This window comes from Felis catus, chromosome A2 (assembly GCF_018350175.1).
Source record: "Felis catus isolate Fca126 chromosome A2, F.catus_Fca126_mat1.0, whole genome shotgun sequence".
Lineage (NCBI taxonomy): Eukaryota > Metazoa > Chordata > Mammalia > Carnivora > Felidae > Felis > Felis catus.
The window spans coordinates 40056910-40080816 of NC_058369.1; the positions used below are offsets into that span (position 1 = coordinate 40056910).

General features: G+C 38.4%; 1 protein-coding gene across 2 annotated transcripts in view; it reads left to right on the top strand.

Annotated features, from left to right (window-relative positions):
- Positions 1-2540: 2540 nt before the first annotated feature.
- Positions 2541-23907, top strand: part of PPP4R2 (protein phosphatase 4 regulatory subunit 2) — a 51285-nt gene continuing 29918 nt past the window's right edge. For both annotated transcript variants that reach the window (XM_023249965.2, XM_045051868.1), the window contains exons 1-2: positions 2541-2810; positions 3829-3910. In XM_023249965.2, the coding sequence (XP_023105733.1) occupies positions 2777-2810; positions 3829-3910 (116 nt within the window). In that variant the 5' untranslated portion in view covers positions 2541-2776. The remainder of the gene's footprint in view (positions 2811-3828; positions 3911-23907) is intronic.

Consider the following 23907-nt stretch of genomic DNA (forward strand, 5'->3'; position numbering starts at 1 on the left):
ATGACTGCCAACTTCCCGATCTTGATAGTATTGTGGTTATGAGCAGATGGCCTTGTAGGACTTGCATACTAAGGGGAATGCCATTTCAGGAGGCTTGGGGAAATGTGTTTGGCCACTTACACTCAAGGGCTTTTTAAAAACACGGCCTTTGTGTTCTACTTGCAACTTTTTTATGAGTCTAACTTTTTTTTCTTAACAAAAGGAAACAAAATGGCAAATGTTGTAATTCTTAATCTAAGTAACAATAGCTAACGTTGATTGAATCAGATCATTTGCTGGATTCTCACAGCAAACCTATGAGTGAGGTACTACTACTGTCTCCAATTTGCAGATGAGGAAGTTGGGGCATTTTGATATTAATCATTTACCAGAGTTCACACAGCTAGGACGTGATAAGCCAGGAATTGAACCCAGATCTATTTGATGTTAGACCCTTTTCTTTTAACCAGTACACCATTCAATTTTATCATATTCAATTATTGAATGTTATATGTGTATAGATATTAAGAAGGGTTCTGTGGAGAAACAGAACCAAAAGGGTGTGTGTGTGTGTGTGTGTGTGTGTGTGTGTGTTTATTATAAGGAATTGGTTTACAATAATTGGTTATTATGGAGGCTGGAAAGCCGCAAGATCAGCAGGGTCAGTCTGCAGGCTGGAGACTCAGGAGAGCCAGTAGTTTAATTCCAGTTTGAGTCGGAAGGTCCGGGAGAGCCAATGGTGTACTTCTAGTCCAAAGGCCAATAGACCTGAGACCCAGGAAAAGTCAGTGTTTCAGCTTGAATCTAAAGGCAGGAACAAAGCCAACAACCCAGTTACAGAGTCATTGGGCAGGAAGAATTTTCTCATACTTGGTAAGGTGGGCAGGAGGGAGGTATTAGCTTTATTGGTTTATTCAGGCTTTCAAAGGATTGGATGAGACCCCCTCAAATTAGGGAGGGCAGTTTGCTTTAGTCTACTGATTTAAACGTGACTCTCATCCAAAAACACCGGGAATCATGTTTGACTGAGTATCTGGGCACTCTGTAACCCAGAGAAGTTGACATGCAAAATTAACCATCACAGTATATATACATATAATATATGAGAGACAGAGAAAGACAGAAAGAGAGAGAGAGAGGGAGAGAGAGAGAGAGAGAGAAAGACAGACACTAGGCTAAACAGTGGACTTTGATAGCAAGAATTGATTAGCACCTATCCAGCCCCGCCTGAGGGAGAGAGCAAGGTGTGGTTTCTTGCACACGCTGGAAGACTGTACTCTCACATAGGATGGGATGGTGTTTCTAAACAACATGCACAGTCAACATGAACTTTCTCTCAGATTACTCATTGGCTCAGGCTTTTGTGTGAGTTTGGTTAGGGTCAATCAGGCCCCTTGTTGTAGTCATTTCTTGGGGTCTCTGATCACTACTCCCCTCACCTCTTGGAATTCTTCATTGCCTGGCCCTGTTGCCCCACATTCATGGACAAAGCAATCAGGTTTACACCAGGAGACCCTGCTTTCCAGGCCACAGTTGAGAGGGCACTTGGCCCATGTTAGGTTGTGATTGAGAGATACTGGTTAGTTATCTTAGCAAGTCCTTGGAAATGAGAACACCTTTTTGTGAGCTTTCCTTGAAAAGCTTACAGACAAGAGAAGGTAGTAGAAATGAACACACTGGCTGGGAGCCAGATGTTTTGGGTTCTGATGCTGTTTTGCCAGACTAGCTTTCTACACCTCAACTTTCCCATTTGTAAAATGTCAGGGTTGGAGAGGCCTTCTGAGATCCCGCCCTCTCTAACTTCCTGGGTGCTTATGTAAGACAATCCCAATCATGATGATAATAAAAATAGAAGTCACGTTAAGTGAGTGCTTACAAGTTCTCTGGCACCGTGCTACATGTTTGATATTCACCATTTCACTCAAGTCTTGGGGTGGGGGGGAGTTTACAAACCCCGATTTTATAGGTGAAGAAACTGAGGCTCTGTGAGTTTAAATCATTAGCCCAAAGCCACACCGGAAGTAGTTGAGTTGGACTCCGAATCCAGATGGCTACAATCCCGAAATTTTCATCTCTTTTTTGTATGCATTGCTTCTTTTTAAGGTGGGTCAAGGACGAGCCTTGGGTTCAGGCAGGGAGGTATTTTTGTTATGATTATTAATAACACAGAGTGTGTTGGGTTTTTTGTTTTTTATGCGTACTCTGACCGCTGTGTGTATACACTCAATTCTCCCAGCACCTGTACAAGGTGGTCGGTACTAGTGCCATCCTCACACGGGCGGGGAAAGTAAGGCTCAGAAAGGCTCTGTAAATTGCTCAACATCACAGAGCTAGCAAAAGATAAGGATTCAAATCCTGAGAATTGGCCAGGAGCACCCCGCCACGACCACTCTAGCTGGAACAGGGGCGCGGCGGGCCAACGCCAGGGGAGAGGCGGGGCGTCGGGCGCCTGCCGGGTCTATGGGACAGCCCTGGCGGCCCGCCTCCGCCGCGCACGCGCTCTCGGGCTCGGCTCGGGGCGCGCGGCGGGCGCGAGGACGGCGGCAGGGAGCGTGCGCGCGGTGACGTGCCGGGCGCCATGTTGGAGGGCTGGTGGTAGCGGCTCGGGGAGGTGTTCGCTCTCTCGGTCTCGCTCTCTCGCTCGCTTCCCCCGGCTCCCTTCGGTGCCCCCCCCGGTCGCCTGCGTGCCGGAGTGTGTGCGAGGGAGGGGGAGGGCGTCGGGGGGGTGGGGGGAGGCGTTCCGGTCCCCGGGAGACCCGCGGAGGGAGGCGGAGGCTGCGAGGGACTCCGGGAAGCCATGGACGTCGAGAGGCTGCAGGAGGCGCTGAAAGGTGGGGGTAGCTGCCCCCTCTCCCTTCCTCTTTACCCTCCACAGCTCCTTCTCCTGTTTTTCTGGGCTGGGGGCTCCGAGGGGCCGGGCCGGGGGAGGGGGGGGTTGCGCTTCCCTGGCTCCCATCCCCCTCCCACTTCCCCAGGGGCGGGGAGCCCTGTGGGCAGCTCCCTCCCACCCCGCTCTGGGCTTTGTGTCGGCCGCCGGCGTCTGGGCTGGGGGAGGGGAGCCGGGGAAGCTCTGGTAGGGGCCCCAGCCTCTCGCCGACCCCTCTGGGGTGAGGTCGTGGGCCCACAGCCCCGTTCCAGGCAGGCTCCGTTCTCTGTCAGGCCCCCGTTCGCCAGGCGTCGGGCTAAGAGAAAAAGTAGAAGGTTGGGGGGGGGGGGTGGCGGGGAGAGGGCGGTAGAGCAACTTTAAAGAGTCTCAGGAAGTCTTTTTCAGAGCTTCTGAAGTCATTCCTCCACGCGCCCTGATTCTAAGGTGGTCTCCTTCCACGCAACAGGCTTGAGAACCGTGGTTCTCAAACTTCGAATACCGTGTGATTTCAGCATTTTCGGAATTATGAATTGACATCCAAAATCATTTGGGAACGGCTACGTTAGGTAGCTGCAGTTTCTTAAGACGCAGGTTTATGAACTTAACGCAGATAAACAGCTTGTGGAAGTTGGGGCCTGGGATTTGTATTTTAACTGGTTTCCCAGGTAAATGTGATGTTGGTGTTCCTCCGGACCACACTTTGAGAAACACCACATTAAGGCTTTGTGGAGAGGTTGAGTGCCCCCTTTAGGGGGATTCTTGTTACGTGTGAAGAGACAAATGTTGGAACTAGAACTTTGGGAGTCAGAGGTAGCTAGTTGGTTGAGAGGCTGATATTTTTTTTTTTTTTTTTTTTTTTTTTTTAATAATTGCTTCTTAATATTTGACGAAGGACTGGGAGGAAAGTTTGTTTTTGTAGTGCTTTGGAGATGGTTGATGGCCTTTGAGAAACACTGATAACTTTTCTTTTTTCCCTTATCTAGATTTTGAGAAGAGGGGAAAAAAGGAAGTTTGTCCTGTCCTGGATCAGTTTCTTTGTCATGTAGCCAAGACTGGAGAAACAATGTGAGTTGAAAACATGTATTAGTTGTTACGGTCCTGTGTATCATTCAGAATCGCTTAGGAAAGGGAAAAAACTCTTTCAGAAGAAGTGAATAATACGTGTGTCCAAACTGTACAAGCTGCAGTTATTAAAGCATTTACTAAATGCATATACTTCAGTTGCTTTATGTATACTCTGTAATGAGTTTTAAAAATTTGTTAAAATTTTCTTTCTATGCTTTTGTACATTTAGAATTTATTAGTCTGAAGAGCTAGAGAAAAGAATGCCTATCCCGTCTGTTATGACCCTTTTGGCTATAACAAACAGACTTATTTCCAAAATTTTGTGGCTTTGATTCTGTCTCAAATTTTTTTTTTTTGTTGGTGGTATTTTCCAATATCGTCCTGTATCCAACCTTTTGTTGTCATATTTATATATTTGAGTGTTTGAAGTGTCATTTCTATTTATCCTCTTGAGGACTTCTGGTGATTATCTGACAATTTCCAGATGCTACAGTTTTGACTGTCCTGTAAACTTTCTAGGATAGCTAACTTGTTACATATGCTCAGCATTTTATTAGGCTTGTTTCCAAATGTTGTGAATCTGAAACTTAAACTATGAAGTTTATTTTCAAAAGGATCCTTCCATCTCATTGTGTGTGTAGTTTATGTTGCAGGAGTTGTTTTCACCATCACCAAGTTAATTTGTAGAAAGTAGTGCAGATTTGTGACTTCCTTGTACTCTTCTCTTTGGGTAGGGGGTGGGGAGCAGGAAGGAGAAAGATTTCTTTGGGTGCAGTGTTAATAAGTGAGCGTTCTTTTGGCTCCCTTATGTCCTTTTTGTACAGTTTCTTTTGAGGCCTACTATAAGAGTGTAAGGTTTAGCAAGTGATAACTGCTTTCTTTGGCTTTGTTAGCCAATGTTCATTTCTCACAAGATTGGCTTGTGGCTCTAGTGTGTGTAGCCTTCTAACAACTAGCCTAATTTAGAAAGGAAAAAGATACTCTGATTGAGTGGTCATGTAGACAAACTGAATCTCTGCAGTGCTTTATTAAAATTATCATCAGCTTAAGAATCTGATGTATTCAATCTTACATTTTTATTTATTCCACTTAAAAAATGGAATCCTTTAGGGGAAAAATCATTTTTGCCTCTGAATTACTCTTAGAGCATCTTTTAAAAATTGATGGAACATAACTCACTGGTATTTATGTAGATAAGCTTAAAAATGACTAGATGTCAGGTTTCAAAAAGAAATTAATCCCTAAATGGTAAATACTCTGATTGCCACTCTTTCTTTTGAATTGTTAGTTGGTCCAAACTTATCTCCGTACAGTATCGGGAGGAAAAGCTTTTTACTTTCAGAGTTTTGATACACAAGATTATATCAAACTATTGGGAGATAAATACTTAAAACCTCCTCCTTATCAGGTCTGTACAAACTGTCTTCCCTTTTGATAACTTTCATTGGCCGTAAATGTGTAAACAGTTGAAAACTTCTGAAAGAAATGTTTTTTAATATCCTGTTTGGATCATCAGGTGGGTAGGAAAATTTAACCTGATTTTTGTGGATAATTATTTTGTCTTGATAGAGGTCTTAAGGTCCATCACCTTACTCCCTCTCCCCCCTCCAACCTTTTTACATTTACTAATAGTATTTTGTATTAAAATGGTGGTGTTAGATTTTTTATAGCATTTGGAAAATATTTTTAGAGTTACTAAAGCAGCTGGTGTTTACAAAGTTTTAGCCTTTGTTGCTTAACATGAGCATGCCTTAATTTATTTTTTTTTTAATGTTTATTTTTGAGAGAGGGACAAACAGTGTGAGTGGGGGAAGGGCAGAGAGAGAGAGAGAGAGAGAGAGAGAGGGACACACACACACACACACACACAAAATCTGAAGCAGGCTCCAGGCTCTGAGCTGTCAGCACAGAGCCAGATACTGGGTTCTAACAGGATCGGCAACGGCAAGATCGTGACCTGAGCCGAAGTCCGATGACACTTAACCCACTGAGCCACTCAGGTGCCTCTTAACTTTTGATTCTGAAATTTGCTAAGTTTCTGTCATTCATTTATTGTTAAATTGAGCTTTATGTAACTTCTAAGATTTTAACAAGAAAACGTAAAGAACAGCAGATCAGGTCCCTTTAGTGTTTTAGGATAGATAGGTTGCTTAAGATAAAAATTCCATAGTTCTGTTTTTATCTTCATTGATACGTTATAGTAACAAATTATTAACTAAAAAAAATATTTGAACTTTGTTTATGGATGAAAATTAGTGACAACTTAGGCTATTTATTTTTCATACAAAAAGAAAACAATTGATTTGTTTTCTAAACAGTTTGATTTCTAAACAATTTAGAATTCGAAGTATAGGTTTTTACTGAGCAGGAGGTTGTAGGAAAATTAAAGAGCCCTGGAACAATTTTGCTTTCTGGTCTATTAAAAATTACCTATAAACATCTAATATAGGAAGTTGGGAAAGATGCCAAGACATGGTGTACTAAACTGTTATGAATACAGAGATTATCTAAAACAATCACTAAATTTGTTGGTTTTGGCTACTTGAAAAAATTGTATTTATGTTGAAAATGGGACATTACCTTGAACAAAACTTTTCTGAAGGTAACAGTTTGTAACTTAATGCCAAGTATATATTATGTGTTGGATAAACAAACATGTGGTGGGTTTCAATCATGAATTTAAACATTTGATGGGTTTCAGTTGTAGATTTAAACTTATTTGATAAACTTAGTTGCAGTTACTCTTTTTGGTGGGCATATTGTCCCATGTTCGTCCTATGGGAGCTTCTTTAATTTGATTCCAGAGTCCTTTGACTTAATAGTATCAGTAACTCCCTGGTATGATCTGAGCTCATTCCTGCCCAGACCTGGAATCAGCCATTTCTCAAGAAGCCATGCCTTCTTTTAGTGGGAAATGGTCTTTAAAGAGTACAAACTGGAGAGGAGAGCTGCTTATTATTACTGAGTTGGTCATTGTTTCAAGCCTCTTCAGTGGATAGAAGCTAATGAAATACTTAATGATTCATTCTGATGGTTCCAATTCAAAATCAGGACTACGGTGTTTTATTTCTTCCACAATTTTGGTTCCAAGGACACAGGGGAAAAGTCTAATAAGAATATCACCAATGTAATTATTGAGGACATTAAAAATATTTCATATCTCTTCCAGTTTGTAGCCCCCATTTAAGAAAAGTAGTTGTATCTACATTATCTGAACATGTAACAATTATGGAAGTCTCTCTTAACCATCACTTAATCTTTTATAGTGGCTCTATTTCAGATGCTCACCCTTGTCCTTAGGTCAATATCTTTAGTCAGTTTGGTTGTCTGGAGTTCATTCTGTACTAGATTCTTTAGGCAGAGCTCATGAGAGCATTCCTGAGTTCTTGTATATTTTTAAGAGTTTGTGCCCTTTGTTCTTGAAGGTCAGTTGGGTTGAAAATAAATCATTGGTAGCATAAATGTGTTAATTCCATTGTTTTCCTGCAACTCAAAGTTACTATCAAAAATCTGATGATAATCTAATTTTCTTTACCTTGTAAGTCATCTACACTTTTTGCCGAGATTCCCAAAGAATTTTTTTTTCTGTTAGGTGCAGTAATTTTTTTGGACTTTGTTTTAGTATTGGGCATTTTGGGTCAGTAAACTCAGGTATGTGGTGTGCTCCTTCAATCTGTATTTTCAGATTTTTCATATCTTTTTTTTTTTTTTTTAATTTCAGGAAATCAAGTTATGTCCTTTGATTTTTGTTGTCCTCCCCGCCCCCCCCCCCCTTGTATTCTTATTTGTCAGATCATCTTGCATGTCTTCAGTATTTTGTCATTTTGTTGAATTCTTTTTCCTTATTCCTGTTTTTAAAAAAAACAGTTTTATTAAGGTATAATTTATATGCAGTAAACTTCATTTGTTGAAAATATGTAGTTTGCTAAATTTTGATACCCACATTGAAACATTGACCACACTCAACTCAACATTGTGAAAATATCCATTCATGACTCCTAGAAGTTGCCTCATGCCCCATTGTAATCTTTCTTCCCTGTGTATGGCTCCCCTGCCCTCAGGCAAGTAATGATTTACTTTCCATCACTTTAGATTAGTTTGCTTGTTCTAAATTGTATCTAAATGGAATCATACAGTTTGTATCCTTTGCCTTCTTTTACTCAACCGAGATCCAGGTTCGGGTATTAGCAGCTCATTCCTTTTTGAGTAGTATTCATTATATTGATGCCCTACAGTTTTTTTAATACAATCATTTGTGATGGACATTTGGATTATTTTCAGTTTTTTTCTGTTACAAAAGCTGCTATGAACATTTGTGTACAAATCTGTATGTGGACATACGTGTTCTTTTGGATAAAAACCTAGGTGTGGAATGGCTGGATCATATGGTGGATGGATGTTTAACTTCTTGAGAAATTGCCAAACTGTTTTCCAGAGTGATTGCACCAGTTTGTATTCCCAGCAGTACTTTGGGAGCTGAGTTCCAGTTCTCCACGTCCTTTCCAACATTTAGGATGGCCATTCTTTTTTGTGTTAGTCATTCTAATAGGCACATATTGCATAGTGGTTTTAATTTGTACTTCCCTAATGACTAATGATGTTGCATATCTTTTCATGTGTTTGCTGTATGTATATCATCTTTGGTAAATTGGTTCTTCAAATCTTGCCCATTTAAAAATTGAGTTGTTTTCTTACTGGTTTTTGAGAGTTCTTATATATGTTACAGATAAAAGACCTTTATCTGATATGATATGCAAATACTTGCTATAACAGTGTGGCTTTTCATTCTCTTGATAGTGTTTTTCAAAGTGAAGTTTCTAATTTTTTTTGTTTTAAAGAATGAACTTTATTTTTATTATTATTTTGAGAGTGCCAGAGTGTGTAGGGGAGGGTCAAGGGAGGAGCAGATAACAGGGAGGGGGAGGGAGAGAGAGAGAGACAGACAGACAGACAGACACAGACAGACAGACTGACAAGCAGGCTGCAGGTTCAGCATGAAGCCTGATGTGAGGCTTGATCCTACAAACGTGAGATCATGACCTGAGCTGAAATCAAGAGTCGGATGCTTAACTGAATGAGCCACCCAAGTGCTCCTGAAATTTCTAATTTAATTCTATTTCGATTTTTAAAAATATCTTCCTTTGAAGAACTCTTACTGCGTTACCTCTTAGGTTCTTTTGTTCTCATGTACTTTCTAGTTTATTTCCTGAAGTAATTTTTTAAGTTTCTACCTAATTGGTTGCCGAGTTCTATTGCTTCATTTTCTGAGTTTCTCTAATTCTGACTTATATCATTTTGTAAGTGTCTTTAGCTCATTTATAAATATTATACAGATTTTGTTTGTTTTTGGACGAGTGTTTGTGGATTCCTCTCATTGTCTGTAGGGACGTTTGTTCTCCTTACTCTCTTTTTTTTTTTCCTTATAATCACCTTGTACAGGATTTAACCTTGATATTTTTCTCTTGTACTCTTTTACGTGAAATAAGTTTTCCTGACCCTTGAGAACAAGATGGGGCTCAGTAGCATTCCTAACTTGGAGCTCTCTTGTTGTTTGTAGTGTTTAAGAACATGGAGCTTGCTTTCTGAAATTTCCAGCTTCCCTTTTCCAATTTCTGCTTTATTTGGATCCTGTCTTTCCTTCATCTTTATTGTCGTCTTATACTGGGGTCATCTCTGAATGGGAGCTCTGGTTGGTCTTTTTTTTTTTTTTTTCAACGTTTATTTATTTTTGGGACAGAGAGAGACAAAGCATGAATGGGCGAGGGGCAGAGAGAGAGGGAGACACAGAATCGGAAACAGGCTCCAGGCTCTGAGCCATCAGCCCAGAGCCCGACGCGGGGCTCGAACTTACAGACTGCGAGATCATGACCTGGCTGAAGTCGGACGCTTAACCGACTGCGCCACCCAGGTGCCCCTGGTTGGTCTTTTTTAAGAGCACATGGGAGCCAGACTGCTGCTGTCCTTCAGCGCTCATTGTGGGTCCCTTCCTTTTTCTCTTCGGTGGAGTGGGCAAAACCCTTTTCAGTTTCAGCTGCTGTTCTCAGATTGGCGTATCATGACTTCTAGTGAATGCTTTTTGGCTGTTTTGTGGTTCTATTCCTAGGCCCTTCAGGTACACCATGACTTGTTTCTGCTTTCTCTTCCTCGGAACCTGATACGGTACAGGTCATGTGACTGTCATTTTTCTCACCTGTTTTACTCTTTGGGGTTTGAGAAATTGACTACTTGGTCAGCTAGGGTTTTTTTGTTTTCCAGCTAGTTTTATTATAAGTTCATTTTTGTAACTTTATTTTTGTTAATTGGCTTTTCGCTTTGTGTCTAGTTAAGTCTGATAGAGTTTTGGAGACATGGAAAACTGTAGCAGCACTGTTACCCTCTCATAATTAGACTTCTTCTGAAAACTGTTACTAGTATTCTCAAGTATAAAATGGGAATAATAGTAGCCTCTCCTAGTATAAGTAGTTAATACAGGGAAAACTTAGCACACTGTTTGAGTAAATGCTCGATAAATAGTCGTCATTCCTGTGTTGACACTGCTTATGTTGAGTCTGCTTTATCCCCCCACCCGCTCCCTGAAATTTCAAGTTCTCTGTGTTGAGCGATTTTGACATATAATTAAGAAAATAAAAGTTAAGTTGCTTAAAAGTAGTTATCAACAACTAATTATTGAAAACAATTGAATTATAAAATCTCCTTACATTGAAAATAAAATCTGCATTATTGAAAATCTCCTTATGAATGAGGCTGTTAGATCCTTCTGTGAGTTTCTTAAAGGAGGAGATTTTGTTTTGTCAACATAGTTTCTAAAATGTCATTCTCCTATACTGCCTTCCTGATTTTTGCCACATCTTTCTAACTTCTGTATAATTAACACTCTTCTCTAGGTTGGCTTGCTTTTTTTCAGATTTGTTTTTAAGTTTTATTAAGTAATCATGACCCCAAGATCAAGAGTTGCATGTTCTTCCAAATGACCCAGCCAGGCGCCTCTTTTCAGATTTTTTTCAAAATAGAAAAATATTACAGAAGTTAAGCGCTCATTTTGCCCTTCCCCATAAATATATTACTATGTTAATTTTATTCCCCTTGCAAGAAACAAGATCTGAAACCACTGGTTTGTTGCATTAGTTTTGTCTTTTAAAGTTTCTTTAAAATCTGTAAGTACTAAAATACATACCTAATATGAGTTTCCATGTGCCACCTAAAGTCCTCATGTACCACCGTCACAGTGGTACACAGGAAGCACAGTAGATTTTCAATAAATATTAGTTAAGTGAATGCTCTTTGTTTCAAATATTACAATAACTGCAGTGATTAAGGTATGAACATGAATAAAATTATAGTCGTTTTCATTTCTTTCATCACATCATGCTGTAATCTGGATGTGTCTTCTACACTGCACAAAATTGATTGGTGCATTGGAAGATAGACCTGTCACCTTTGTTTTTTGAGTAAAGTTAACTTCAAATCTTCAATCTCTTTGGTGTGCAAGTGAGCTCATATTTTCCATGTTAAGATTTTTATTAGTAGTTGGCCAGTCCCATAATTTCATGAGAGTTAGCATGTGGTAATATCATTCTTGGAAGAAACATGGCTTGAGTTCTGAATTCAGCTTGGCGATTTCTCTGTGTGAATTTGGGCACATTATTTGTGAGCTTGTTCCTCATTTGAAGAATGGAGCTTATACTCTATAGTTGTCTCAGCTCTTGTGAGGACTCAAATAAATGAAAGTAGCCATAAATACTAACATTTGGGAGTAAAAATTAGAATTGTCTGTATGTTGGGCATAAATTCAATGATTTGGGCTTAAGAAACAAGCCTGCGGTACTTTATCCTGTGGAAGGAGCTCTGGTTTGAGTCAAGAGAACACCCAACACCTGGGTTTGAATTCCTGCCTCTACCCGTTAGTCTGTGGCCCAGGCTGACTTCTCTGTGCCCTAATTTCCTCATCTGTAAAATATGAGTAATAAAATCTATCTCAAGGTGTGTGGTGGGGATTCAGTGGATTTATACATCTAAAGTTTTTGATACAATGACTGGCACACAATGACAGCCCCCTCCCACCGCCATCCTTTAAATGGAAGCTGCTGTAACTATTTTACTTACCATTATTTAAATCATCTAAGTTACTAAGGGACACAATTTGCTCTGATACAGACTGAGGGGTTTGTAATAGATGACGTCCAAGGTTCCTCCCAGCTTGAAGAGCTTATAGGAGCCTGTTGAGGCAATAGTTATGTAGTTATCTGGGGGTGGTATTGCAGCAATAATGATTAAGGGTGGAAATGGGGCACAGTGATAGTCGTTGAAGTTAAAAATATCTGCTGATGGTGAAAGATGTTAACTGTTGGGAGTATGTTGCAGAGGTGAATCGTTTGCAGACAAAAAAAAATGGAGAATTGGTTTTGTATACTTAGATGAGAAAGATCAGTCATTGTTACCACTTAATTTATTAGAGCCACAAAGAGGTTCGTTCACAGAATGCCATTCATAGTGTACCCTGTATACATGTGTGGTTTTTATCTATATCCAGAGATCCTCTCTGTGCCTGCCAATTAATGCATGAGTTCAAAATGCTGATGGCCTATTACTGGAAGTTTGTGAAAAACTTCATGCGGCTTCAGAACATCTTATTAATAAGAAATTAAGGAATTTATGATCTAGAATTTACTGTGCTTTCTCTCTGTTTTGTGGACTGTAGATCTTTTACCTTAATGATACAGGAGTTTGTCATTGAGGTGAATGAACGTGTCTGTCTGCCTCCCTCTGCTGTCTTTATCTTTTCTTTCTATACCAAAATCAAGTTTCAGTATCAGTAGCAAAAACAGACAAAAACCAACCCATATATGTATTCAGTGACTGAAACAGTATAGACAGTTGAGGAGGAGAACGTTGGCTGTTATTTCATTTAATACATATGTGTGTGAAAGAATTTTACTTTAAAAATAACCAATGAGGGGCACCTGGGTGCCTCAGTCTGTTAAGCGTTCAATTTCGGTTCAGGTCATGATCTCACGGTTTGTGAGTTCAAGCCCCACACTGGGGCTCTGCGCTTAGAGTTCAGAGCCTGGTTGGGATTCTCTCTCCCTCTCTCTCTCTGCCCATTCCCCACTTGCTCCCTCTCTATCTCAAAATCAGTAAATAAAAATATTTTCTTAAAAAGTACACTTAAGGGCCGCCTGGGTGGCTCAGTCGGTTGAGCGTCCGACTTCGGCTTAGGTCATGATCTCGCAGTCTGTGGGTTTGGGCCCCGCGTGGGGCTCTGTGCTGACAGCTCAGAGCCTGGAGCCTGCTTCAGATTCTGTGTCTCCCTCTCTCTCTGCCCCTCCCCTGCTCATGCTCTGTCTCTCTCTCCCTCAAAAATAAACATTAAAAAAAATTAAAAAAAATTTTTTAATATTCATTTTTGAGGGAGAGAGAAAGAATGTGAGTGGGGGAGGGTGGAGCAGAGAGAGAGAGAAAGGGAGACAGAATCCTAAGCAGGCTCCAGGCTCTGAGCTGTCAGCACAGAGCCCGATGTGGGGCTCCAATGAGCCGAAGTTGGATGCTTAACTGACTGAGCTACCCAGACGCCCCTATTTTTGATCCTTCTAAAGTGTTATTCTCCTTTTGTTACTTGCATGTGGTGCTTCTCAGTACTCCTACATAGAATTTTTGATTGATTTTAAAATCGTGAACCTGAAACTGGGATTTATAAGGGACTAGAATTTTCACTTCTGTTTTGGGTTAAAGTTCTTTTATCTAATTAAAAGGCAAACTTGTAGTAAACATTTATTTTGTGCCAGACACTGTCAAATATTTCATATGTCTATCTGAATTTGATCTTTACAACTACTGTCTGAAGTAGGTATCTCTGCTTTTTAAAAGATGATACTGGGGTGCTCAGTTGAGCATCCAACTCTTGATTTCAGCTCAGGTCATGATTTTGAGGCCCTGAGATCCAAGGGCTGGGTGTGGAGCCTGCTTGAGATTCTCTCTGCCCCTCCCCTGCTTTCTGTCCTCTCTGTCTTTGGCTGTTTCTAAATAAATAAACAAACCTTTTTTTAAAAAGAGGGTACTGAGGGTTCCTGGATGGCTCAGTTGGTTGAGCATCTAAATATTTCAGCTTAGGTCACTATCCTGGGGATCAAGTTGAGCATAGAGCCTGCTTAGCATATTTTATCTCTCTCCCTCCCCCTCCCTCCCTGCTCTGGAGAGGCTAGCTTGCTGTATCTCTGCCTCATATAAATTAAAAAATAAAAGAGGATTCTGAGGCTTAGAGAACTTGAAAGTTTTAAGGTTGTGCATCTGGTGAGTGACAGAATTGGAATTTAAACTCAGGCATACCATACCGACTTTAGGTTCTCTCATAACTCTTACTTTTTTATACCCCTTGTCCCTTGTGCCTGGATGGCTCAGTTGGTTGAGCATCTAAATCTTCATTGTTGTCTTCACATCTTTCCTCTTTACTGAAGAAATCTGAGAATCTTTTTAAAATCATTAGAATTTGAAACTATGCTTTTGATAAGAATCTGTTACTAATTATTTCTGAGATTTTCTTGCTGCTTATCTAATCCTGATCTGAGGCACCTGTCCTGCTTTCCCTGCATTGTAGCATACTATAGTGTGATCTTCTAAGCCCTGAGACTATGGATAGTTGCCTGGGAATTGTGGCAAGAATGGGGAGGTTGGGTGTGGTAGTTTGGGACTTAAGAAAATTAAGAAAATCTATGTCAAGAGTGTCAGTAAGGTAAAGAAGTATATATTTGATATACCCTTAACATGTGTAAGTTAGACTATTTCCAGTAACTTCAAAAGTTGAAAGCTTGTAGTAATTATAATTTTGCAGAGGTGTAAATTTGAAGCATATAGGTAGTGTGATTGATGTATATTTAAATTGAAAGTATGAGCCTAATTTTCTTTTTAATGTATGCATTTTGGATTTGTTATTCTTGGTCAACCAAAAATATTAACCTTGCGGGTTAGGTGGTAATATTTCCATTTACTGGTGATGAAACTGGAAAAAAATATGCTGTAGAAGAATCTGAAATTTGAGAGGTATAAGAGCTGTTACAAGTGCATTTGTAATGTGCCCTATTGCGTATCTCATAGAAGGAGGGTGAGAGCTTTTTTTTTTAACTGATGAAATATTTCTATTCAGAATTGTATGTTGTAAAGTAAATTTTATATTTTGGAAGTTGTCTTATTTTGGTCTTATTTTAGGGATATTGTCCATGGTGACTGCAGGGTGAGTTTTGAGATGATGGCTGTTTTGTCTCAAAGTGGCTCTTTAAAAAAAATTATTTTTTAAACATTTATTCATTTTTGAGACATGGAGCATAATTTAGGGAGGGGCAGAGAGAGAAGGAGACAGAGAATCTGAAGCAGGCTGCAGGCTCTGAGCTGTTAGCACAGAGCCTGACATGGGGATTGAACTCACAGACTGCAAAGTCATGACCTGAGCTGAAGTCCAGCGCTTACCTGACTGAGTCACCCAGGCGCCCCATCAAAGTGGTTCTTTTTCTGGAGACAGGTCCAACTTTTCTAGGGATTTTGAACAATAGGATATTTCTGCAAGGAGTAATCTTAAATGGGGGTAGAATGTGGCCCGGTTTTCTTTTTTCCCCAATTAAGTATTGTTAGTGAATTCAGGGTTTTCCTGGGCATGAGCTGTTGTTGTAAGACAAGTAGTCTTTCTCTTCCTCCTATATAGATACTGATAACTCTCTTGTCTTGCCCTGTTTATATTAGAGGGTTCATGAGGACACCTGTCACTGTATCTGGTTTTTTTGTAAATATTGTCTGTGGTATTTGATTTTGCTTTCTTAGTTGTTAGAGGATATGACAGAAATCAATGCCACAGTCAGGATGTGGCCACTTTAAAAATTATTTTCTGACAAAATTTAGATGAGTGAATAGGTGGTAAATTTTAAATACTTAAAACTTTCAGTCTTTCATATTTTAAGTATCTTAATATGGAGACTGTCATCATACTGTTCTGTTCCTGTTCCCATTTTAGTTAAGGAGAAAGTTAGAATAACTGCATATTGAGTTGAATGGATCACATGAATTAAATACTTATTGTCTCCATACTGTAAAAAAAAAAAAAAAAAGTCAGGTACACAGATTATGGAAATCAGTACTGCTTTAGATAAGCCTGTCTCATTAAAAATTTTTTTATTCAAAGCACTAACAATAAGAAAAAAATCAAACTGTACCTTTAGCCCGCTTCTTCTATATTAACAGAATTTTTCTATGTTATATAAGTGTATGTGTTGATTCTTTAAAAAAAACCACCTAATATCAAACATCTGCAGTTTGCAGAATACTTGGTGTATTGGCTGTCTTTTCTTATCAAAACACTTAAGTTTACCTTATTGTGTTTATGGGTTGCCTACTAGTCCTTTGTTTGGGGTATACTGTAATTAATTTAACCTGCCCTTCTTTGATGATTCTTTAGGTTGTTTATATTTACAGACAATTCAAACAGTGTTTAAGTGAGCATATTTATGCTGGCACAGATGCAAGAATGGGATCTATAGGTTGAAGTCTATATTATTATTTTGACAGGTATTGCCAGGTATTTGGCCTTCCCAAAAATTTTTTCAACCTATGCTTATACCAACAGGGTGTGCAAATTATCTCTCTACCGCAGACAGCACTGAGCATTATTAGGCTTTTAAATATGAAAATCTAATAGATAAAAAATAGTATCTAACTTTAACTTGTTTTATTTTGTGTCTGCATCTTTCCATTTGTCTGTTATCATTTATAGTTTCTGTCGTCCTCATTTATGAAGTTATGATTTGGTTTTCAGATTTTTATTGATAAAAATGTTAAGTATCCTGATAAAGTTGATTCTAAATAATTATACTTTTTAAGTTTATGTATTTTGAGAGAGAGAGAGAGAAAGTACACATGCAGGTTGGAGTGGAGCAGAGAGAGTCCCAAGCAGGCTGTCTGCTGTCAGTGTGACGCCCAACATGGGGCTAGAACTCACACACTGGAACCACGAGATGATGGCCTGAGCTGAAATCAAGAGTCAGATGCTTAACCGACTGAGCCACCCAGGTGCCCCTAAATAATTATACATTTTATTGTGTTAGGAATAATTTGAGTTTACGAGTCTCAAGCAGCAAGTTGTTTTAAAAAGATGGTCATGACTGTATAGCAAAGAATAGTCTTTGTTATGGTTGGTGAATTGAATTGTTATTTCTGGTGTTTGTCTTATTACACTCTCTAGACAAGTAGTCATATTTATCAGTAACAGTGACTTCAAATATATAGTCTGAGCAGTGTCTTCAATTTTAATGACTGTGTTTGAAATTTTGTCCTTATAAAAGAAATTTTTTTTCGCAGTATGGTTCTCGCCTGTTTCTTTGTGAATTGGCCAAAACAAACCACTTAGCTTAAGGGAAAAAAAAACCTATATTCTGCTCTTAGGTTGACTGAATACTGAGGGCATTCTGAGATCTCAAATGTCAGTCATACTCAAGCAGAAAGAATGAAATAATTTCTCACAAAAATGGACATGTCTTAAGATTGTTCCTACTATCTTAACTTTAGTTTTGAATAAATACATACTTTTTTTAAATGTAAGTAAAATATTTAATCTTACCTGTGGTGTTTATGTAAGCTTATAGGACTTTGCAATAATTAGAAGTAAAAGTAATTGCAGATGTTTGAGATTTTGAGATGTGGGCTTTTTCTTTGAATTTGCATTTAATTCTATAATGTATGTCTTCACTTTTTAAAATTTTTTTTTTCAACGTTTATTTATTTTTGGGACAGAGAGAGACAGAGCATGAATGGGGGAGGGGCAGAGAGGGAGACACAGAATTGGAAACAGGCTCCAGGCTCTGAGCCATCAGCCCAGGGCCCGACGCGGGGCTCGAACTCACGGACCGCGAGATCGTGACCTGGCTGAAGTCGGACGCTTAACCGACTGCGCCACCCAGGCGCCCCTTCACTTACTTTTTTAAAAATATACATCAGTGGTTCTTAGCCTACGATGATAATGACTGGAGACATTTTTGGTTGTTACTAGTGGGGGAATGCTACTGGCACGGAATGAGTAGTGGCCAAGGTTGCTGCTGAAGATAACTCCCAACAACAAAGTATTATCAGATCCAAAATGTCAATGATGCTGAGATTGAAAGATTCTGCTTCATAGGAAATAGCATACATCAAACTTGAAAATGTGTCTTAGGGGCACCTGGGTGGCTCAGTCGTTTGAGCGTCCGACTTCAACACAGGTCATGATCTGGTGGTTCATGAGTTCGAGCCTCGCTTCGGGCCCTGTGCTGACAGCTCAGAGCCTGGAGTCTGTTTTGGATCTGTGTTTCCTTCTCTCTCTGCCCCTACCCTGCTCATACTCTGCTGTCTTTCTGTCTCTCTCTCAAAACTAAATAAATATTAAAAAAAATTGTTTTTAATGTGTTTTATAGTTCTTTCACCTGTAAAATAAAAACAGTGGTGGGTAGGATCAAGATGTTTAACCAAAGCTTCTAGCTTTACCTTTCAGAATTCTATTTGAGAAACTTCATAAACTTCAGTTTGAGAAGTAGATACTACTTGAGAAAGAGTTATAGTCTAATTATTAAAGTGTTACCTTTTTTGATGTTCAGTAGATGGAAATCTTAAAAGTTATGTCTTTAATCAAATGTTGCCCAGAAAATTCTGTTTCTCCTTTACTCTCAGCCTCAAAACACTTCTGACACTACGTGTGTGGGCTTTCTTCTCCACACCGAGCAATTCTCTGACACTGCGGAGTGTCCTACAATTCAATTCAGTTCAGACTCTCTCTCTCCCGTTTCAGATGCCAATCAGCATTCAGCTTGTTACCCATGCTTCTGAGTAGCAGGCTAAACAGAGGTTTTCATGGCTTGCTCCTTGGGTTCCATTAATTCACTAGAGTGGCTGCTCACAGAATTCAAAAAAACTGTTTACTTAACTAGATGACCAGTTTATTACACTGGGTATTGAAGGATACAAATGAACAGCCAGATGAAGAGATACAGTGGGCGAAGTTCAGCAGGGTCCTGAACATAGAAGCTTCTGTCCCCATGGAGTATGGGGTGCATCACCCTCCCAGCATGTGGATGCATTCTTGTTCATGATTCTGGAAGCTCTTTGAATCCATAGTTTGTAGGTTTTTATGGAGGCTCCATAATGTAGACCTGATTGATTATTCACTCCACTTCTAGCCCCTTTCCCCTCTCTGGATAATAGGGAGGGGGCGGTGCTGAAAGTTCCCAACTTCTTTTTTTTTTTTTTTTTGAAAGTTCCCAACTTCTAATCCCAACTTGGTCTTTGTGATGACACACCCCAACCAGGTGCCCACCAAGAGTTACCTTAGCTGTTTCAGGCGCCTGGGTGGCTCAGTTGGTTAAGTGTCCAATTTTGGCTCAGACCATGATCGTTAGTTAGTTGGTGAGTTCAAGCCCCACACTCAGCTTTATGCTTACTTACAGTTCAGAGCCTGGATCCTGCTTCAGATGCTGTGTGTCCCTCTCTCTTTCTGCCCTTCCCCTGTTCATGTTCTCTCTCCCTCAAGAATAAATAAATGTTAAAAATTTTTAACAGAACAAAAATGGTTTCTGTTATTCAGGAAATTCTGAAGATTTTAGGAGCTCTATATTGGGAACTGGGGCAAAAGACTAAATAGTAGAACAAAAGATTGTCCTAATACCCCTATTTTCAAGGGTTTTAGGAGCTCTGTTAGGAATTAGGGGCGGAGACCTATATAAATTTCACAAATACATCCATTAGCTTCATGGGACTCATATACATAGGGGAGAGAGAAGCTTTAATTCCTCACTTCATTAAAAGGGTACTGTACTGGCTTTGTGTGTTAACATTAGCTACTCTGCATATACCTTGAGAGGGTAGGGTTAGGTACATTGAATCAGAAAGGGGTAAGTGAAAGGTAAATTATTTGTCATCTTTCAAATTTAACTGCACATTAAAGTGAGGCCTATGTTCGTTATACATGGCATTTCATAAACAAGCTGACAAGATCATAGCAGCAGCTGGAAGTACAAGTGAAGAGGCCTACTAAACCTGCATATTTTAATGTAATTACTAATACTTCATTAAATACAGTACAAATGGTAAACTGGATGGAACACCGGATGAACAGATGTAGACCAGGACTCTTCTAACTAGGATGTATGGTCATTTTCCATTGTTCCCTTTGAAGTCATCCTTCTTAGCATTACTAGTTAATATCATTCCTTCTTTATCATTCTTTCATTGAGATTATTCTTTAAAATTCTTTATTGATTTGGGTTCATCTTACCTTTTCAGTCTTATCTTTTGCCACCATTTGTAACTTCTCCAAATTATTTGCATTTCAGTGAATATGCAGTGCTCTCTTTTGCTAGTAGTATTTAATTCTAATAGCATCTTTCTGTTGGTTGCCTCTGTTCTTCCTTGTGGCATGACGTCCACTTGTCTTTTAACATTGTTCAGATAGCTCAATTCAAATACATAGCAATCTGCTGAAAAGCTTTTCTCAGATTCCTTTTTCTTAATAGAAACTACCGTATTTCTGACATGCATTGATCATGTTTCTGTTGTAGCTGTTTGCTTACTAATCTGTTTATACTTGTGGTTCCCCAAGTGTTGAGGGGGCTGAAATTCCCTTACTGAGAATGTGGCACGAAATAGGAGCTGGATTAAATATGTAAATGGAAGAAAAATCAAAATGTTGTCTTCTTCTGTTAAAGAAATATTTTAACTTGAGAAAATAATAGAAACTGTTGTTTCCAAATCATAAGGTTTGTGTATGTAAGAGAGAGAGAAGCTTGCTTTCTCTTCCCTTTTAATTTTCCCTATGTCTAGGTTCTATTTATCCTTTGTCACCTTTGCTTGTGTCTAAGCCTTCCCAGGTTTTCAAAAAAGATAGTAACTTTGCTGTTATAAATTCTCCATTTACCATTTTCTGCTGTGTATTATGGATATATTAATACAGATATTATTTCTCCTGGCTAGCTAGGTAGGCTCTTTAGAGATCATAATTTGGTTTTTGATCTTTATATCCTTCTGTGTCATATGTCACTGTTTCTTCAGTAATAGACTTGCTGTCTTATTTTGGGTTACGAGAACAAAATATCATAGATCACATGGCTTCAATAACAAATTATTTTCTCATAGTTATGGAGTCTGGATATCTGAGATCAAGGTGCCAGCATATTTGGGCTTCGGTTGAGGGCTGTCTTCTGGCTTGCAGAAGGCCACCTTCTTGCTTTGTCCTCAGATGCACTGTGGGAAGAGAGGATAAAGGAGGTGTAATAGCTTGCTGTTCCACCCTCCCGTCCCCTTCCCCATCATTAGGGTCGCATCCTCACGGTTTCGTCTATACCTAATTGCCTCCCAAAGACCTTATCTCTAAATACTGTAAGTTTACATGTTTAGGGTTTCAACATAAAAATTTTGGGCGAACACATTCAGTCCATAACATTTGCAACTGATTTGTGCAATTAGTGCATCTTTCTCTGTTTTTATATCTACTGATTGAATTCAGGTGTGGATTGTTTTATAGAGGTGCATTCTTGAAGTTTTTGAATTTCTTTCAGTTTTGTGAAGTAAATGTTTTAGGTACATTCTCTTTAAAGGAAAATGGGAAAGAGAAGGGACTGGGATTTATTGAAAACATACTATGTGATAATCCATACTGTGTGACATTCGGTATAAGATATGCTGGTGTGAAATTCACTGAATGCAAAAGTTCCTTTTGTTATTTTTTCACCACTTAGTTTTTGTGTAATTTCTGATTGTGCATTTTTTGTTTAGTGTTCCTTCATTCCTTAACATCTCTGTGAGATGTTACTTAAGTCAGCAAATACTCAACATATAATCTGTGCTAGGTACTGTGCTAGTTGCTGGGAATGCATTAGTGAGCAAACAAACCACAGTTGCTTATGTTTATTATTTTGGCAGTAAAGTATTATATTTATATGATACTTTGTTGCTTTTATCAGCATTCCTGTGTATCAAGTACGTTAACTTCATTTTTAAAGTTAGGACAGGTGGAAACTTTAAATGTAGTTACCTAAGTTAGTAATTTTTGTCATTTGATTCCTGAATTAACCTGTGAGCCTAAGACTATTTAGGTATTGAAGAGGTTAATCCATAATAATTTTTGTCATACATTTCTGTATTTAAATTTTAGGTAGGGAGGGAAAGGTTTTAGTTTCCAGAGACAATAGCCTCATAATGTATGAGGTGCAGTAGAACTTTGTTAGATTACATGGGAGTAAAATTGAAATTGCTTTAAATTTCTGCTTTTTTCTTCTATGTATATATCAATTCCATATATTTCTCAAAATTTTGACATAATTACAAATTTTATTAAAATAAAGGTTTAACCTTAGATTTTCTTTGCTACCCAAATAAACATTTTAAGAATAAAATTACAATGAATTTTCTTCATTGTTTTTTTCCATATTTTAATATCTCTGAAATTGAATGTCTTTCAAACACCAGTAGTCGTGTTGAATTCTTAAAATAGTGGGAAATCTTACAGTTGATCCTGACTTAGATTTGGTGAATATAGTGCTGTTATTACCTCTTTGAAGTTTTAGGAAAAGCACATATTTAAGTGTTTGGGATAGCTCGTACAGTTTGGAAGAATCATTCATTCTTGAAAAGCAAAGTTCAGTCTGAGTATTCAGTATAAGATTGATTTAATTATTGGCATATTTCAAGTTATAAAAAGTTATAAGAAACGTAAGTTTATATTGCTTTTATATTTAGTTGGTAGTTTTCAAAAGTTCTTCAAGTTATGAGGATTTGTGAATAAAATCATATCCTTATTTGTAAATGTGAAGAGATTTTACTTTCTAAAAATTTATAGTTGAACAGTACAAAACTTTACAGAATCATGTTGATGGGATGAAGTTTTCTAAATGGACTAATTTTTAAAATAACTGATTTTCTTACTGATGTTAGGCATGGAGTGTTAAGAAATGTGGCTGGGTATTTAAAATGTATTGTTTTTATTATAAAAGTAGGATACCCTTGTAAAGCAATTTGAACAGTGCAGTTATTCATAAAAGAAACAAGTGACAGTTCCTTCCATTTCTGTGCCCCAAGATGTGTTGAATTTTTATATTCATTTCAGTAAAATGCAAAACAGAAGTGAGAATTTAGTAGTAGCTTTAAAAGAAAAAAGTCACCAGGAAAAACTGAAGCATACTTGAGCGTAAACCTTTGTTTTCTAAGGAATTAAATTCATATTATTCATGAGTAGCCCTTTAAAAATACTGCTAGGATCAACTTTGCTTTCTAATACTCAGTTTGAATATTTTTATTTCTCAGAAAGTTTCAGCTTAATTCAGTTTATAATTTTGTTGACTTTAAGCAATTAACCTTTTTATACTTCCCTTCAAAAGAAAAAACATAGATACGATTGGCTGAAATGTACAACCTTCTTCATACTTAATAAATTCATAAATATGAATTCATTTATGAATTCAGCTATAATTTCTGATCTAGGAGAATCATGTTTTTAGGGCTGATGCAGGAACCTTATGTATTTTGAACACTGGATATTTATATTGGAAAAGATAAAATTCAAACCATAATCAAGGGATAAGGTGCAAATAAAGAAGCAAATAGCAATAAAGTTACTTTATTGGCAGTAATCTGTCATACAGAGGTGGTCAGTGTATATAACAACATATAGGATCTTTGACATTCTGGAGGGTTACATGCAGAGAACAAAACTAAAACCCAAATTGCCTGAATACCGTGCGTGGGTAGGCTGCTAGATTGAATGATCAAATGGTTCATTTGGGGACGTCCCCTTAGACTTGAATTAATTTTTTAGTGTCATAGCATTTTAAATATTACACCATAAGAAGTAAACTTTTAAGTTGTAGTTTGAAAATACCGAAGAGACTTTTTTCTCAGCTTAGATTTCTACTTAAAGATAGAGCATTAAGGATGTAGTCCTCAAAAGAAAAAATAGCTGTTTGAAAGCATCAGATTCATTTAAAACTATCTTGCTTGCAAGC